Source organism: Dipodomys ordii, unplaced genomic scaffold, assembly GCF_000151885.1.
Source record: "Dipodomys ordii isolate 6190 unplaced genomic scaffold, Dord_2.0 Scaffold137, whole genome shotgun sequence".
NCBI lineage: Eukaryota > Metazoa > Chordata > Mammalia > Rodentia > Heteromyidae > Dipodomys > Dipodomys ordii.
Window position 1 is genome coordinate 1199756 of NW_012267353.1, and position 17108 is coordinate 1216863.

At 40.3% G+C, this 17108-nt stretch overlaps 1 protein-coding gene across 1 annotated transcript in view; it reads right to left on the minus strand.

The window, feature by feature from the left end:
* The window catches only part of Kif27 (kinesin family member 27), a 96949-nt gene that overhangs the window by 68402 nt on the left and 11439 nt on the right, over window positions 1-17108 (minus strand). The window contains exons 3-4 of the mRNA XM_013031054.1: window positions 12001-12201; window positions 5032-5990 (exon numbers count right to left, since the gene is read on the minus strand). Coding sequence (XP_012886508.1) covers window positions 5032-5990; window positions 12001-12201 — 1160 coding nt within the window. The remainder of the gene's footprint in view (window positions 1-5031; window positions 5991-12000; window positions 12202-17108) is intronic.

Sequence of the window (17108 nt, forward strand, 5' to 3'; positions counted from 1 at the left end):
TACTTCATCCAGGTGTGTGTGTGTGTGTGTGTGTGTGTTGTGGTGGTCCTGGGGCTTGAACTCAGGCCCTGGTTGCTCCCCCTGAGCTTTTCTGCTCAATGCTAGTTCTCAGGCCCTGGTTGCTCCCCCTGAGCTTTTCTGCTCAATGCTAGTCCTCTACCAATTGAATCACAGCTCCTCTTCCAGCCTTTTGCTGGTGAATGCTCACAAACTTTCCTGCCCAGGCTGTCTTTGAACTGCAGTCCTCAGCTCTCAGCCTCCTGAGTAGCTAGGATTACAGCCGTGAACCACGAGTGCCCAGGAGACACGCTTGTTCTTTTTTTTCTTTCTTTCTTTTTGTCAGTCGGGGGGGGGGGGGCCTGAACTCTAGACCTAGCCTTTGTCCCTCAGCTCTTCAGCTTAAAGCTAGTACTCTACTACTTAAGCCACAGTGCCATTATGGGCCACTATGTGGTGGTGAGGAACTGAACCCAGGGCCTCATGCATGCAAGGCAAGCACTCTACCACTGAGCCACCTTTCTAGCCCTGGCATAGTTGTTTTTAACTACTGGGGTTTTTTGTTGTTGTTGTTGTTTATTTTTGTCATCTCACAGAAGAAAAGGAAGGGCAAAAAATGAATTTATTTGAGCCAGACTCAGTAGTTCATGCCTGTAAGTAATCCTAGCTACTCAAGAGGCTGAGAGCCTGAAGATTGAAACGGAAGCCATCCTGGGCAGAAAAGTATGGTAGACTCCAGCTCCAAAATAACCAGAGAAAAACTAGTTTAGCTGCACAACTCATATGATAACAAATCAGCCTAGCCAGAGCTGCAGACCTGGAATTCAAATCCCAGGAATACTGCCAAAGCAACAAAAATGTGTGGAATGACAAATTTTGTTTGTTTTATCATTTGCTATCCAGTAGTACCTAGAGATCATTTAGTCCTGTAGGATTCCAGACCCCAATAAATAGGGGAAAGGGGCTGTGTCTCTCACTTTGAGATTGATAATATTCATTAGCATTTTCCAAGCTCTGTCAAATCCTATAATTAAGAAAACTTTGCTTTCTGCCATCTAGCATTCCCCAGAATAATCTGATCATGGTATTCTTTTCCAGAAAGATGTTAGTATCTTCAGGAAGCCATAATCCAGAGCAAATTTAATTTTAGAGTTCTAACAGAGGAAGAAAGAAAATTAGCACTTTTCCTACCCCTCTAACAGTAGGTGGTATGGGCTTCCAATTTCAGCCACCTAAGAAGCAAGAAAAAGGAAAAGCAGTTCTCCTTATCAACATCTGTCTTATCCCAAAATTCCATCTTCCAATTACTTGTACTTCCTGTCCTACCAGTTTCTTACACTACTGAGGAAGGGCTTGTTCTGTGTAGAAAAGAGGCAAGTCATGGTTACCACCTTTCACAAAAAGGAAAGAAAACAAAGTATTGCCTATAGCTCACACCTGTAATCCTACTTAGGAAGCCATCCTGGGAAGGAAAGTTCATGAGACTCTTATCTCCAATTAACTACCAAAAAGATGGAACTTGAGCTGTGGCTGAAGTGGTAGAGTGCTAGCCTTGAGCAGAATAAGTTCAGGGGCAGCACCCATGTCCTGAGTTCAAGTGCCAAGACTGGCATAAAAAAATTAATTTTCAGCCAGGCACTGGTGGCTCATGCCTGTAATACTAGCTACTCAGGAGGCTGACATCTGAGGATCATTGTTCAAAGCCAGCCCGGGCAGGAAAGTCCATGAGGCTCTTATCTCCAATAAACCACCAGAAAACCAGAAGTGGCACTGTGGCTCAAGTGGTAGAGTGCTTGCCTTGAGCTGAAGAGCTCAGGGACAACGCCTAGGCCCAGAGTTCAAGCCCCATGACCAATAACAACCAAAAAAAATGAATTTTCAATTCTGGAGTTTGTGTGTGGGGGAAAAGCTGTATGTGGGAAATGTACTTGAGCACTTGCAGATGATTTATAAGCAGCACTAGGAACTTAAAAATGACAAACTATATCAGGCATAGTGGTGCATGCTTAAAATCCCAGTACTCAGGAGGCTGAGTTAACAAGATGGTGAATTAGAGGCTAGTCTGTGCTATACAGGTGGACCCATTGCAACAATGAGACGTACAAGTCGTTATGTTGAAAACGAACTTTACAACTTTGGTGGGGTGGGGAGAAGGGCTGGGAGGGGAGGAGTGTTGGGTGGGGGAGGTGGGAGGAGGGTAGGATGGAAAGGAGAAACAAAGGAGGAGGCTACAATGCTTGATAAGAAATGTACTCATTATCTTGCCCATGTAATTGTAACCCCTCTGTACAGTTTTTTCACAATTAAAAGAAAAAAGAATAACAAACTAGGCTTACAGGAAAAATAAACTGGGCTGGGAAGGTGGCTCAGTGGTAGAGGGTTTGCCTTGCATGCATGAGGCCCTGGGTTCGATTCCTCAGCACCACATAAGCAGAAAAAAAAAGCCAGAAGTGGCGCTGTGGCTCAAGTGGTAGAGTGCTAGCCTTGAGCTGAAGAGCTGAGGGACAGAGCCCAGGCCCAGAGTTCAGGCCCCACCACCGAATCCAAAAAAGAAAAAAGAAAAATAAACTATGGCTATTCAGACTTGAGTACGTGCAGACATTTTCTCAAAAATGAGGACCTACCATTTCAAGGAAAACTTGAGCTTTTCTAGAAATGATAATCCTTGAATTTCACAAAAATTAAATTTCAGAAAACATTTCTGCTACTTATGAGCTTGACAGCTTCCAACAAATGCTTATAAATGTAATAGCCAAACAGGGTATCCAATACTTGTACTTTCAGCTATTTGGGGAGTACAGACAGAAGGATTGAGTTTAAAGTCAGCCCTGGGAAAAGCTAGTGAGTGTAACTCATAGAGACAAAATGCAAACAAAAAAGCATAATTCAAGTGGTTAGGCAGAAGGCCTACCATGCACAAGCCCTTGGGTTCAGCTCTAATTACATACAAAACAAAAGTAATACAAAATACAAAAATAATACCTTGGTATCATTGGTTTTGGAATAACTGTTTAGCCTAGCACACAACTTATTTCCTAAATGATCAATTATTTTCAAAATGTGGAGCCAGCAAATCTTAATTTTTTTAAAAGTTTTAGCCAGTTATGGGTGGCTTACACCTGTAATCCTAGCCACAAGAGGCTGAGATCAAAGGACTAAGGTATGAACCAGTCCTGGAAGTAGGCCTCAAGACAATCTCCAATTAGCCAGCAAAAAAAGTGGTACTAGAGGCATGACTCAAGTGACACAGTGCTAATTGTTAGCTAAAAAGCCAAGCAAGAATTTGAAGCTATGAGTTCATGCCCTGGTACAGGCAAAAAAAAAAAAAATTCAAAGCATATACTACAAGTAAACATAGGAAATATCTAATTGTTAAGTTCTGGTATGGTATTAAAAGATAATCTCTGAAACTAAGTACCAATGGCTAACATTTATAATCCTAGCTGCTAATGAGGCTGAGGCTGAGATCTGAAGATTGCCAGGGAAGTCAAATCCAAGACATTGTTATTTACCACTAACCAGCAAAATGTTAAAAAAAAAAAAAAAAAGCATGGCCCAAGTGGTAGAGTACTAGCCTTGAGCTGAAGTGCCGAGGGACAGTGCCCAGGCCCAGAGTTCAGGCCCCACAACCAACAACAAAAAAGATTGTAATTGGGACTGGGAAGGTGGCTCAGCAGTAGAGCGCTTGCCTTGCATGCATGAGGCCCTGGGTTAGATTCCTCAGCACCACATAAAAAGAAAAAAGCCAGAAGTGGTGCTATGGCTCAAGTGGTAGAGTACTAGCCTTGAGCTGAAGTGCCGAGGGACAGTGCCCAGGCCCAGAGAGTTCAGGCCCTGTGACCGACAAAAAAAATTAAAATATATATATATAAAACACACTTCTATACATTTTTTTCTTGTTTTGAAAAAGTTTGCAAAGTGCTATAATAGAGAATACCCATTTCTCATCAGAAAGCAATGCTTTCCTATATTAGGAAGCAGATGACACCCTAGAAATTGGGAACCAGGTTACTTAAAGAAAGATTCTTCTTATAAATACCACAAAAGGAGAGCCAGGTGTGTCTTGTTCCACATTATCTCCCAGTGACACATAATCTTTAATGCCATGTTTTTTCAAATGATAAATGGGGCAATTAATTTTGAACTCAAAATACGTATATACAATGTGCATACATATCCATTCCTTAATTGCTTGATATTGTCAAATGTGTTGATTAAATTAATTAAATCTAGACTTAAGGAATGAAGTATTTTCTAAAGAACTACAGACCCAGAGAAAGAACTTAATAAAGTACAACTTAGATGATTAAAAACAAACAAAAAACTGTTTTAAAAATTACTTTGGAGCCGGGTGCTGGTGACTCACACCTGTAATCCTAGCTACTCAGGAGGCTGAGATCTGAGGATCGCAGTTCAAAGCCAGCCTGGGCAGGAAAGTCTGTGAAACTCTTACCTCCAATAAACCACCCGAAAACCAGAAGTGGCACTATAGCTCAAGTGATAGAGCTCTCGCCTTGAGCTGAAGAGCTGAGGGACAGCGCTCAGGCCCAGAGTTCAAGCCCCATGACTGACCAAAAAAAAATTACTTTGGGCTTTTCAGGTGTAAGTTCAAATTTATTTATGATACAGTTTTATTGTACTCAGTTTGTTTTGGGATTATCCATTAGTTTGTGTTTAGACAATTTTCTTATAAGAAATTAACTGATAAAATCATGTTTTTATAGTCAAAAAAAGTACAACTTAGTTATTTCTGAAAGCATTTCTTTTCACCCTCTAAGTTGATAGCAAAATATTACACGTGACCTATTTAATATATATAACATACTGACCTATAGTTTAACGATGAAAAGGAGAAGAGTAACCAATCAAATCAAAACTCATGAAGAAACAATAGAGAATCCAAAGAAACAGAGGAAGCCAAAGGGTAAATGGAATTCTTCTTAAAAGCATCATCAATTGCAATCTTTTAGAATTGATTTGCCCAAATACATGTAGTTCATAAACAAGTTACTCATGAAAGTAATGTGTAAGTACCTGGTATTTCTTAAGCTCTCTCTTCAGCTGGAGAACTGTAACATGCTGTGGTCCTTCTTCCAGGTCTCCACTGCCCTGGCTTCCTTGGAATGAAGTAAGGACGGCCTTTCTGACCTCTTGGGTCATGTTAAACCACTCCTGAAGTTGATCTTGCTGCTTCTGGTTTAATCTAACAGCATCTTTTAGGTCCACAAGGAAGGTAAAGGCTTCCTCTATACAATTTTGGTAGTCCTGACATTCCCCTTGTAGCTGAACTACTTGTTCCTCTAGAGACTGGATCCTATTTTTATCAGGAGTGCTCTCTCCAAGGACCTGGCTAGTTCGGCTGACACTAGCCTGCTGGCTTTGCAAAGCTTCTCTCAGCAACTTAATTTCAAATTCCATTTCATCCATACGGTCTGACTTGGGGCTAAAGTTTAAAGTGGGTTTGTTTCTAATGTTGCGAGCTCTGTTGGCATATTTGAGAGAATTTAAAGACTCATCAAAATCTGAGGAGGATGGGCTGACACAGGTGATCATGACAGTCTTGGCACTGCCTCCCAGGGAGTCTTTCAGAAGCCGAGTAATTTTAGCATCCCTGTATGGAATATGTGAGCTCTTCCTGCGTGGGTCCCCAAGGGCACTTATTACATTTCCTAAAGCCAGCAATCCACTGTTGATTTGAATGGATTCTTTGAACCGTTCGCCGGTATTCCCTGTTTTGGTTACTCGTTCTGATCCAGCCAAATCTACAAAATGGAACTTGGAGATGATATGCCGATGGGAATACCATGATCCATCATCAGATGCCTCTGCATTTTTCTCAACTTGACAAATGCTGATTGTAAAAATTGCATGTGACCTGCTGGAGTGCTCATTCATGTGCGTGGTACCCGTATGTCTAGCGGCATTCCCCACCTCTAGGAGACTCATCACTTCATCCACACTCTCCACATGGCATTCCTTGACCCCAACAATCACTGGAAATAGCAACAACAAATCTTAAAAGCAAGCTTCCATCAAATCCAATACAGTTACACAGACAAGTTATCATTTGCTAAACAGCCCAATCAAGATAGTCACTTTGAAAAAAAAAACATAGCATTGCAAACAATAATAACATCATCCATCTCGTTTAAATAATTTAAGGAAATTTCCCCGATAGAACCATTTGATTGAACTCTAAAAGATACAAATATAACTTATTGTTACAAATCTAGTGCCTTTCTTTCTTTCTTCCTTTCTTTCTTTTCCCTTCCTTCCTTCCTTCCTTTTTTTCTTTCAGCCAAACATCACACTTAAACCTTTAAAATGAACAACCAAAGAAAAAACTCTTGAGCTAGAGGTATAACTCTGTGGTTAAGTATGTGTTTAGCACATAAAAAGGTTTAGGTGGAAGAGGCACTGTGGCTCAAGCAGTAGAGCACTTGCCCACGACCGACCAAAAAAAAAAAAAAAAGATTTAGGTTCAATCCCCAAAACAAAACAAAAACAAAAAACTCAAATCCCTCTGTTTCAATATTTTGACTCATAAAGTATAATCTATGAATCATAGATTCATAGAGCTAGACCGTAGTAAATTAATTGAGAGAAATTAGTTTCTTTGCAGTTTAAGCCATCCTTAGCTTTAAAGCTTTTTTTTTTTTTGGGTCTGGTCGTGGGACCTGAACTCTGGGCCTGGGCGCTGTTCCTCAGCTCTTCAGCTCAAGGCTAGCACTCTACCACTTGGGCCACAGCGCCACTTCCAGCTTTTTTTTCTTTTTGCTTATGTGGTGCTGAGGAATCGAACCCAGGGCCTCAGGCATGCAAGGCAAGCACTCTATCACCTTCCCAGCCCCAAAGCTTTTTTTTGTATTGTAGACTCACAATCAATGATAAATCAAAACTTCAATACAAATGAAGTTGGTTATTTGTGATTTTAATCCAAGAAGCAAAACTCAATTCCTTGCTCAAATGGTAGTGTCATGCTTCCTCTTTGACATCCTGCCACAATCACTGCTACTTTTTTTTTTTTTTTGGGTCCGGTCGTGGGGCCTGAACTCTGGGCCTGGGCGCTGTCCCTCAGCTCTTCAGCTCAAGGCTAGCACTCTACCACTTGAGCCACAGCGCCACTTCCGGCTTTTTTTCTTTTGCTTATGTGGTGCTGAGGAATCGAACCCAGGGCCTCATGCATGCAAGGCAAGCACTCTACCACTGAGCCACCTTCCCAGTCCTCACTGCTACTTTTAAAATAAATAATTTTGTTTATATTATTTCTATCATGACACTAGTGTAGTAACCTAGTTCATTTAAAGTTCTAGGCCAGGTTTGGTGGCTCACAATTATAATCCCAATCTATGACTTCCAAGTAGGGAGTCATAGATAAGAAAATCAAGGTTCAAAGCCAGCCTAAGCAAATGAACTAGACCTTATCTCAAACAACAAGCTGGGTATAGTGGTGCATATCTGTAATCTCAGCTCTGTGGGAGGTCTAGATGGCTCAAGGCTGGCCTCAGGCAAGAAGTAGTAGATGCTATCAGAAAAGTAAATGAAATTTTGTAAAGACACAGATTTGGTAGGAGAGGTGCTTGCCTTAATAAGGTCTCAAGACCCTAAGAGTTCAAATTTCATAGTACAAAAAAAAGTAAATGAAGTTCTAAATTATCTGTACTACAAATAGGCAGAGCTAAACCCTCAAGGATTATACAATATGGTACTAAAACTGTAAATTCTAGTAAATTTTTCATAAAAGTTTTAGAAATTTTTATAGAATATTTGGCTGTAAGCTAATGCTCTGGTTCTAAAACCCACTCACGTATCACCTAGTAATTTATTATGAAAAACAAAACAAAAACAACTAATGCCCTATCCTAGACTAAAAATCAGAAGTTGGGCCTGGAAATCAATATTTAAAAAAATTAAAAAATTAAGCCGGGCGCTGGTGGCTCACTCCTGTAATCCTACCTACTCAGGAGGCTGAGATGTGAGGATCGCGGTTCAAAGCCAGCCCGGTCAGGAGAGACCTTGAGACTCCTATCTCCAATAAGCCACCAGAAAACCGGAAGTGGCGCTGTAGCTCAAGTGGTAGAGTGCTCACCTTGAGCTGAAGAGCTGAGGAACAGTGCCTAGGCCCAGAGTTCAAGCCCCACCAAAAAAAAAAAAAAATTAAAAAATTAATCATTTCAGGTGACCCTAATTTTGCAGTAGCTGAGACAACATTGTTTCAAGGACAGAGAGTACCAGGGTAGTAAAGCAATTTGTCAATCAAATGTACTGTGGTCGTGGGAAGAACTCTACATAAGGTAGTAATTTATCTTAAGATAATTTGTATGGCCCTCCAATTTTTTTTGCAAGATTGGTTCATTTAGGAAAAATATGTTCAAGTTTATTAGAAATAAGAGTCTATATTTCTATTGTTTTTAATGTTTTATAATTAGCATATATTATTTGGTCATTTTTATACACCATACAAACCTCAGTAATTATAACCATAGGTACAAGAAGCTCAGTATGAATTCTACTCAGAATAGATAAAACTATATAAGGTTATCTAGTAAGACCATAAGCTAACAGGGTCACTTTCTTTCTAAAAAACAAGGCAAAAAACAGTTTATCCAAGCATCCAGGAATGCCATGATGGCCAGAACATGGCTGTAAGGAGCAAGTTTCACTGTCCCCTATGGTCTATAATTTGAATGATAATATCAATTTTCCTTTCCTAAGTGCTAGCAAAGTCCTCCAGGAAGTCATTCTTCTGGCAGCCTCTTCAGAAAAAGTTCTACTATGTATGTTTTCTAGAAGTGGAATTCAGCCAAGAACTCTCACATCAATGGCATTAATAACAAAACCTTAAAACAGCCTAAATATTCTACAATAGCAGAGTTAAATAAGTTATTATACCACATTGATAATACAAATCACCATATTAAATGGACCAAGCACAATGGCCCACAATTGTAATCCTAGCTACTTGGGAGGTTGTAGGTAGGACGATTCAAGTCTGAGTCAAGTCTTGGACAAAGACATAAGACCATTTCCAAAAAATAACCAGGGGCTGGGAAGTTAGCTCAGTGGTAGAGCACTTGCCTTGCATGCATGAGGCCCTGGGTTCGATTCCTCAGCACCACATAAGCAAAAAGAAAAAAGCCGGAAGTGGCGCTGTGGCTCAAGTGGTAGAGCGCTAGCCTTGAGCTGAAGAGCTGAGGGGCAGCGCCCAGGCCCAGAGTTCAGGCCCCACGACCGGACCCAAAAAAACAAACAAACAAAAATGTAAAACTGTAGGTAGTACTGTATTGCAAGTATGTACTTTTTTTTATTTTTTATTTTTGTCAGTCATGGAGCATGAACTCTGGGCCTGAGCAGTCCCTCAACTCTTCAGCTCAAGGCTAGCACTCTACCACTTGAGCCACAAAGCCACTTCTGGCTTTTTCTGCTTATGTGGTGCTGAGGAATTAAACCGAGGGCTTCATGCATAGAAGGCAAGCACTTTACCACTGAGCCACCTTCCCAGCCCATATAGTTTTAAAATTATATATACACAGAATAGGAATTTGGGAAAGAAACACACAAAAAGAGAAATTATTGGCTAATGGAAGAACTAGCTCAATGGCAGAGCACTTGCAAAGCATGTACGAAGCCCTGGGATCAATCTCCAGCATCAAGGAGAGGAGGAGAAAGCTGCCATTTCAAAGTTCAAGGATCAGAGATGATCTTTAACTTTCTCCCTTATAGTTTTATACATTTTCAAAATATTCCATGACAAATAGCTCTTAAATCAAATAAGCAAAAAATTGCTAGGCATGGTGAAACATGCTTGTAATCCAGGCTATTGAGGAAATGGACATAAAAATTAGTTTGAGAACAGCCCAGGAGAAAGAAGTAAGACTCTTATCTCCAAAACAAACAGGGATGGGGTGCTGATGGTTTACTCCTGTAATCCTAGTTACTCCGGAGGCTGAGGTCTGTGGAGTGAGGTTCAAAACTACCCTAAGCTGGCTGAAACTCTTCTCTCCAATTTACCACCAAAAAATCTGGAAATGGAGCTATGGCTCAAGTGGCAGAGTACTAGCCTTGAGTGGAAATACACTCAGGTTCTGAGTTCAAGCCCTAAGACTGGCACAAAAAAAAATTAAAAACAGGGCATGGTGGCACATACCTATGATTCCAGTTACTGGAGAGATGGAAGTAAGACAATCAAAATCCCTGGCCAACTCAGGCAAAACCTTATCTGAAAATAAACTAACAGCAAAAGGACAAGGGAGATGGCTCAAGTGGTAGAGCATCTGTCCAGCAACCATGAAGCCCTGAGTTCAATTCTCAGTATTTTGAAAAGGAAAAAAAAAATGTCATTTAAAAAAAATGTTTGCGGGCTGGGAAGGTGGCTCAGTGGTAGAGTGCTTGCTTTGCATGCCTGAGGCCCTAGGTTCAATTCCTCAGCACCACATAAGCAAAAAGAAAAAAGCTGGAAGTGGCACTGGCTCAAGTGGTAGAGCCCAGAGTTCAGGCCCCATGACCAGACCCCCCCCCAAAAAAATGTTTACATTTTATCCTTCCTGGTAATATTCTTCCATTTCCAAACAATAGAAACTAATTAATAGATTAACAGATTATTAGCCCAAAAAGTCAGACCTCTGCCCTGTGTTGATCGTTCATGCCTGTAATTTCAACTACTCAGGAGACTGAGATCTGAGGATCATAATTCAAAGGCAGGAAAATGTCAGGAAAGTCTTGAGACTGTTTATTTCCAATTTACCACCAAAAACCTGGAAGTGGAGCTATGGCTCAAGTGATAGAACTCCAGCCTTGAGCAAAAAAGTTAAGTGAGAGCACAAGGCCCTGAGTTCAAGCCCCCATACTAGCACACACGCACGCGCACACACACACACACACACACACACACACACACACACACAACACACACACAAAAGTCAGATCTCAAGATGCATAACAAAGGATAGTAAATGTCAATGTGGAGAAGCAAAATTCAAGCTCTAAGCTCTTAAAAGGGAATCAAGTGTGACTGCAGTTTGAGGCCAGCCAAGGCAAAAAGTTATTAAGACCCCCATCTCAACCAATAAGTTGAGTGTGGTGACATATGCTTGTCATAGCAGCTACATAAGAGGTATAAATAAGAGGATTGAAGTCCAAGTTTACTAAAGTAAAAACATGAGACCCTATGTGAAAAATAGCTAAAGCTAAATGGGATGGTCAACATAGCTCAAGTGGTAGAACGCCTGGCCAGCAAGTAAGGCCCTAAATTCAAACCCCAGTACCGGAAAAAAAAAAAAAAGATGAGGAAAAAAATAGGTGTTTCTTGACAAAAATCTGGACAGCCATCCTTCATCTCAGGAAGTCCCTGAGAGGAAAAATATAAAATTAAATTTAGCCACTATCAGTTTAAGGTTAGCTCAGCTATAAGTTAACAATAGGAAAATAGTACTCTGAATTACAAATGAATAAATTCATCCAGTCTCAAGAACTACTTTTCACACAATAAGCAAAAAGATATTGAATTTAAAAACAAAAACAAGGGCTATGGGTATGGGTTGATGGCAGAGTGTTTACCTAACATCCAACTTTAATTCTAAGTACCTCAAGAGCAAATGAATAAAAAGTAAAAATTCCTTTTGTTTAGTTTTTTAAACTTCCTTGGAATATATCCAGAAATTATTAAAGATTTTTGGGGGGGGGGTCCAGTCGTGGGGCCTGAACTCTGGGCCTGGGCGCTGTCCCTCAGCTCTTCAGCTCAAAGCTAGCGCTCTACCACTTGAGCCACAGCACCACTTCTGGCTTTTTTTCTTTTTGCTTATGTGGTGCTGGGGAATCGAACCCAGGGCTTCATGCATGCAAGGCAAGCGCTCTACCACTGAGCCACCTTCCCAGCCCCTAAAGATATTCTTGAGAGCTCAGAATATGGCTCAAGTGGCAGAGCACTTGTCTAAACACACGCAGGCAAAACTCAGTATATGTTTGCTACTAAAGGCAACTGGTTAAGTAGACAGACTACTTTACCTGTGTTCCCTTTTTCATCTTCTCGGATGTGAAGATCCTTCATGGATGTCTCCAGTTCTAGAAGATCTCTTAGGTCCTCTTTGTATACTTCTATGTACGATACTTTTATATTAAAGTCAATGTTAGGATTTTCAGAGACGCTTTGAAATATTTCTTGGATAGCTCGAGGAATGATACCCTTTTGACCCTCCACTACTGATGCTGAAAATTTAGAAAAGGAAAGCAAATCTGGAGCTTTGAAATACATACATATACACATATGTATCCAAAATATATATCTAAAAGTTATACTGTATAATTTTCTTATATTTCTCTATTAATAAAGTTTAAAAACACAAAATTATAAAATTCATGAGCGAAAGTTTTCACATGGATCTCCTTACATAGACCTCATCAGGCATTCATTCAACAACTATTTATTTAATGTCTATATATGTCATGCACTATTCTAAGATTATGGGAAACTTTAGTGAACAAAATGAGGGGAATATCCCTGTGTTGTTGAATTCTTCCAAAGAAAAACAGGCAGTTACAATAAGGAATAACTGGCATAAGCCAAATAAATAAGTAGAAGGTTCACAGTATCCTAAAATATAGGTTCTGTAACATTTATCTTAAACTCAATAATGTATATTAAAAATATACATCATGGTGGGGAGGGAGCAGTTTGGAAGTGGGGAGGGAAGGGATGGTATGGGAAAAACAAAGGAAGAGGTAACAATGCTCAATAGGAAATGTACTCATTACCTTACTCATGTAACTGTAGCCCCTCTGTACAGTATCTTTACAAGAAAAAATACTTTCATATTACTCCATGTAGATGTATCTCATAACTCACTTATGATTACCCTAAAATGTAAACCCAAATAATTATTGAATCATTTCCTTATAAGACCTTTTGCTATTACAGTCAATGCTAGAATATATTTTTGTTCATTCCACTGTATATTTGTGTGTGAATTTTTTAAACATCATAACTGATAAGTGAATATGGTATTTTTTAAAGTGAGGTGGGCATGATGGGACATACAATGATGTTTACTATGTAAGACCTGAACCTTTGAAACTACTAATGGAAAGAGTATTGGAAAATACTAAATCCTATTGTCATAGGCAGAAACCTCCTGAATAGAATTCCATTACCTCAGCAAGTAAGAACAAGGATTCACAAATGGGATTGCATCAAACTAAAAAGCTTCTGTAAAGCAAAGAATGAAGTCACTAGACAGAAAAGACAACTTATAGAATGGAAGAAAAACTTTGCCATGAGAGAAAATTTCTGGCAAGCAACTAACAATAATACATAGGGAGCTTAAAAACTAAGTCCCCAAGGAATCAATAAATGAACTAAGTAGCTAAACACACATTTTTTAAAAGGGGAGTATAAGTGGCCAATAAATATATGAAGAAATGCAGCATCATTTGCCGCGAAGGAAATGCAAATCAAAGTGACACTGAAGCCAGGTGCTGGTGGCTCATGCTGCTACTCAAGAAGCTGAGATCTGAGGATTGAGGTTCCAAACCAGCCCAGGCAGGAAAGTCCATGAGACTCTCAACTCCAATTAATCACCAGAAAATCGGAAGTATGGCTGTGATTCAAAGTGGTAGAGAAAAAAAAAAAAAAAAAGGTCAGGGACAGTGCCCAGCTCCTGAGTTCAAGCCCCACAACTTAAAACATCAATAACAACACAAAACATTGAGGTTGGATCCAATTTTGGTCAGTCACCATCATCAAGAATACAAACAACAACAGGGCTGGGAAGGTGGCTCAGTGGTAGAGCACTTGCCTTGCATGCATAAGGCCCTGAGTTCAATTCCTCAGCACCACATAAGCAAAAAGAAAAAAGCAAGCCGGAAGTGGCACTGTGGCTCAAGTGGTAGAGGGCTAGCCTTGAGCTGAAGAGCTGAGGGACAGTGCCCCAGGCCCTGAGTTCAGGCCCCAAGACCGGACCAAAAAAAAAAAAAAAGAATCCAAACAACAGCCAAGCACCAGTGGCTCACGCCTGTAATCCTAGCTACTCAGGAGGTTGAGATCTTAGGATCACAGTTCAAAGCCAGCCCGGGCAAAAAAAGTCTGTAAGACTCTTATTTCCAGTTAACCACTAGAAAAATGAAAGTGGCACTGTGGCTCGAGGTAGAGCCCTCACCTTGAGCTGAAAGCGTAGGGACAGCACCCAAGCCCAGAGTTCAAGCCCCACAACTGACTGACAAAAAAAAAAAAAAGAAAAGAAAAAGAATACAAACAACAATCCAGGCACTGGTGGCTGATAACTATAATCTGAGCTACTCAGGAGGCTGAGATCTGAGGATCTCAGCTCAAAGCTAGCCTGGGGCAGAAAAGTCCTTGAGACTCTTATCTCCAATTAACTAACAAATGAAAAGAAGTGGAAGCATAACTCAAGTGGTAGAGTACCGGTCTAGAGCAAAAGGAACTCTCACCATACTGCTGGTGGAAATGTAAGTTTGTAACTCCTATGGAAGTCTATATAGAGATTCCTCAAAAAACGAAAACTAAGCCAGGTGCTGGTGGCTCATTCCTGTAGTTCTAGCTACTCAGGAGGCTGAGATCTGAGAATTGTGGTTTGAAACCAGCCCTGGCAGGAAAGTCCATGAGACTCACATCTCCAATAAACTACTCAGAAAAAGCCAGAAGTGGTGCTGTGTCTCAAGCAATAGAGCACTAGCTTTGAGTACAAAGAGGCTCAGGGGCTGCACATAAGCCCTGAGTTCAAGCCCGAGGACTGGCAAAAACAAAGCAAAGCCCTAACAACAGAACTACTACTCCTCTATACCTAACAATACTATTCTTGAGCATTTATTCAAAAGAATGCAAGTCAGAAGACAATAAAGGTACTTGCACACCCATGTTCACTGCAGCATTATTCACAGTAACCAAATTACTGAAACAGTCCACTTGCCCTACAACCAATGAATGGATCAACAAAATATGAGACATACACATGTACATACACAAATATATACATATATACATACATAATGGAAATTAGTCATTCATAAGAAAGTAATAAAAATGGATTGACCTAGAAAAAAATCATACTGAGTGAAGTAAATTTAGAAAAAATCATACTGAAACCAGGAGCCGGTGACTCACCCCTGTAATCCTAGCTACTCAGAAGGCTGAGATCTGAGGATCGAGGTTTTTTTGTTTTGGGTTTTTTTGGGGGGGGTCTGGTCGTGAGGCCTGAACTCTGGGCCTGGGCACTGTTCCTCAGCTCTTCAGCTCAAGGCTAGTGCTCTACCACTTGAGCCACAGCCCCACTTCTGGCTTTTTTTCTTTTTGCTTATGTGGCGTTGAAGAATCGAACGAACCCAGGGCCTCAGGCATGCAAGGCAAGCGCTCTACCACTGAGCCACCTTCCCAGCCCATGAGGATCGAGGTTTTAACGCCAGCCAGGGCAGGAAAGTCCATGAGACTTTTATCTCCAATAAGCCACTCAGAAAACCAGAAGTGGCGCAGTGGCTCAAGTGGTACAGCGCTAGCCTTGAGCTGAAAAGCTGAGGAGTGAAATTCCATCTTGTTCCATGAAATTCCAATTGTTCCTCTGAACTATTAACTGACAGTTAAACAAAAGTTAAATGAGTATCGGGAAGGAAAAGTTAAAAATGAGATATCAGGAAGCTGAAACATAGCTTGACTTGTGAGGGCCTAAGAGGAGAGGTAGAGAAATAAAGTCATAATACTTAATGCGCATACACAAAAAATGGAGACACGTGGGAGTAGAATAGGTGGAGCAGCAATATGGCAGGGATCACTCTGATCAAGATGCATTGTACACATAAATGAACAGAGTAAACTGAACCCTCTCCCATACAACTCTTTGAATATATAATAATTAAAAAATCCAAACTAATGAAGTTCACTGGGGAAAAAAAAAGATCCTATGATCCACCAAAGCATTTATCTATAGGAATTCAGGATCTAATAGTGGCACCTGAATAGTCATGTTCATTGCAGCACAATTCACAAACCCAAGCCTTGGAAACAGATAAAGAAAATGAGATACATATATAAACACACATTGGAATATTATTCCAATAGAATATTGAATATCCAATGTATTATTAAAGAAGAATTAAATGATGTCATTTGCAGGGAAGTGGATGGGACTGGAAAATATCATATTAAGTGAGATAAGCCAGGCTCAGGAAAACAAAAGGTGCATCTTTCTCTCTTATGTGGATGTTAGACCTAAAATAAAAACATATGGAAACACATAGAGGATATGTATATGCATGGGATATGTGTGTGCATGTGCACACATGTGTGTGCGCACACACACCCACACACACACACACACAAAATCAACTTGACCAAACCATAATGTTGCAGGTATGAGGTACTATGATGAAATCCCTTTGAGTAATTAACTAGCAATATAACAACAGAACATTATAACATCAGAAAGTTGCATGGACTGGGGTATGGGTCATAGAAGGAGGGAGCAGACAGAGGGAAAAGCAAGGCTAATATAGTCAGAATAATCTATGTACATTTGTGAAAGTGGAAAAGTTAATTCAATGAGACTGGTTGGGAGAGGGAGAAAAGAGGAGAGTGGAGGAGGGAGGAAATGACTTTGGTGAAGATGCACTGAATCCATACATGGGCATGTTACACACTGGTGCACTAATTGATGTAATTTTTTTTTAAAAAGGAAGATAAAACAGGGAACTGATTCTAGGCGAGATAACCTATTCCACAGTCCTGTGCACTAAAATATCATTCTATTTAGGCAATTGGAGGGGGCAGGGCTGGGATGGAATCTCAATCACTGGGGTACAAGACATTTATGTTACCAAAATTCATTCCTTTGGGTTGGAGGTGCAACTCAGTGGTCAAGCACCTGCCTAGCAAGTGGTAAGGACTTGAGTTTTACCTCAATATTGCCCCCAAAAATCATTTTTTCAAAAGGAAAGCATAATAATATTATAAATAAACATGTATATATGTCATACCTTGGCTAAAAAAAAGGAGTTTTAAATGACTTTATAAAAATACCTTGGAGGGGCTGGGAAGGTGGCTTAGTGGTAGAGTGCTTGCCTTGCATGCATGAGGCCCTGGGTTCGATTCCTCAGCACCACATAAGCAA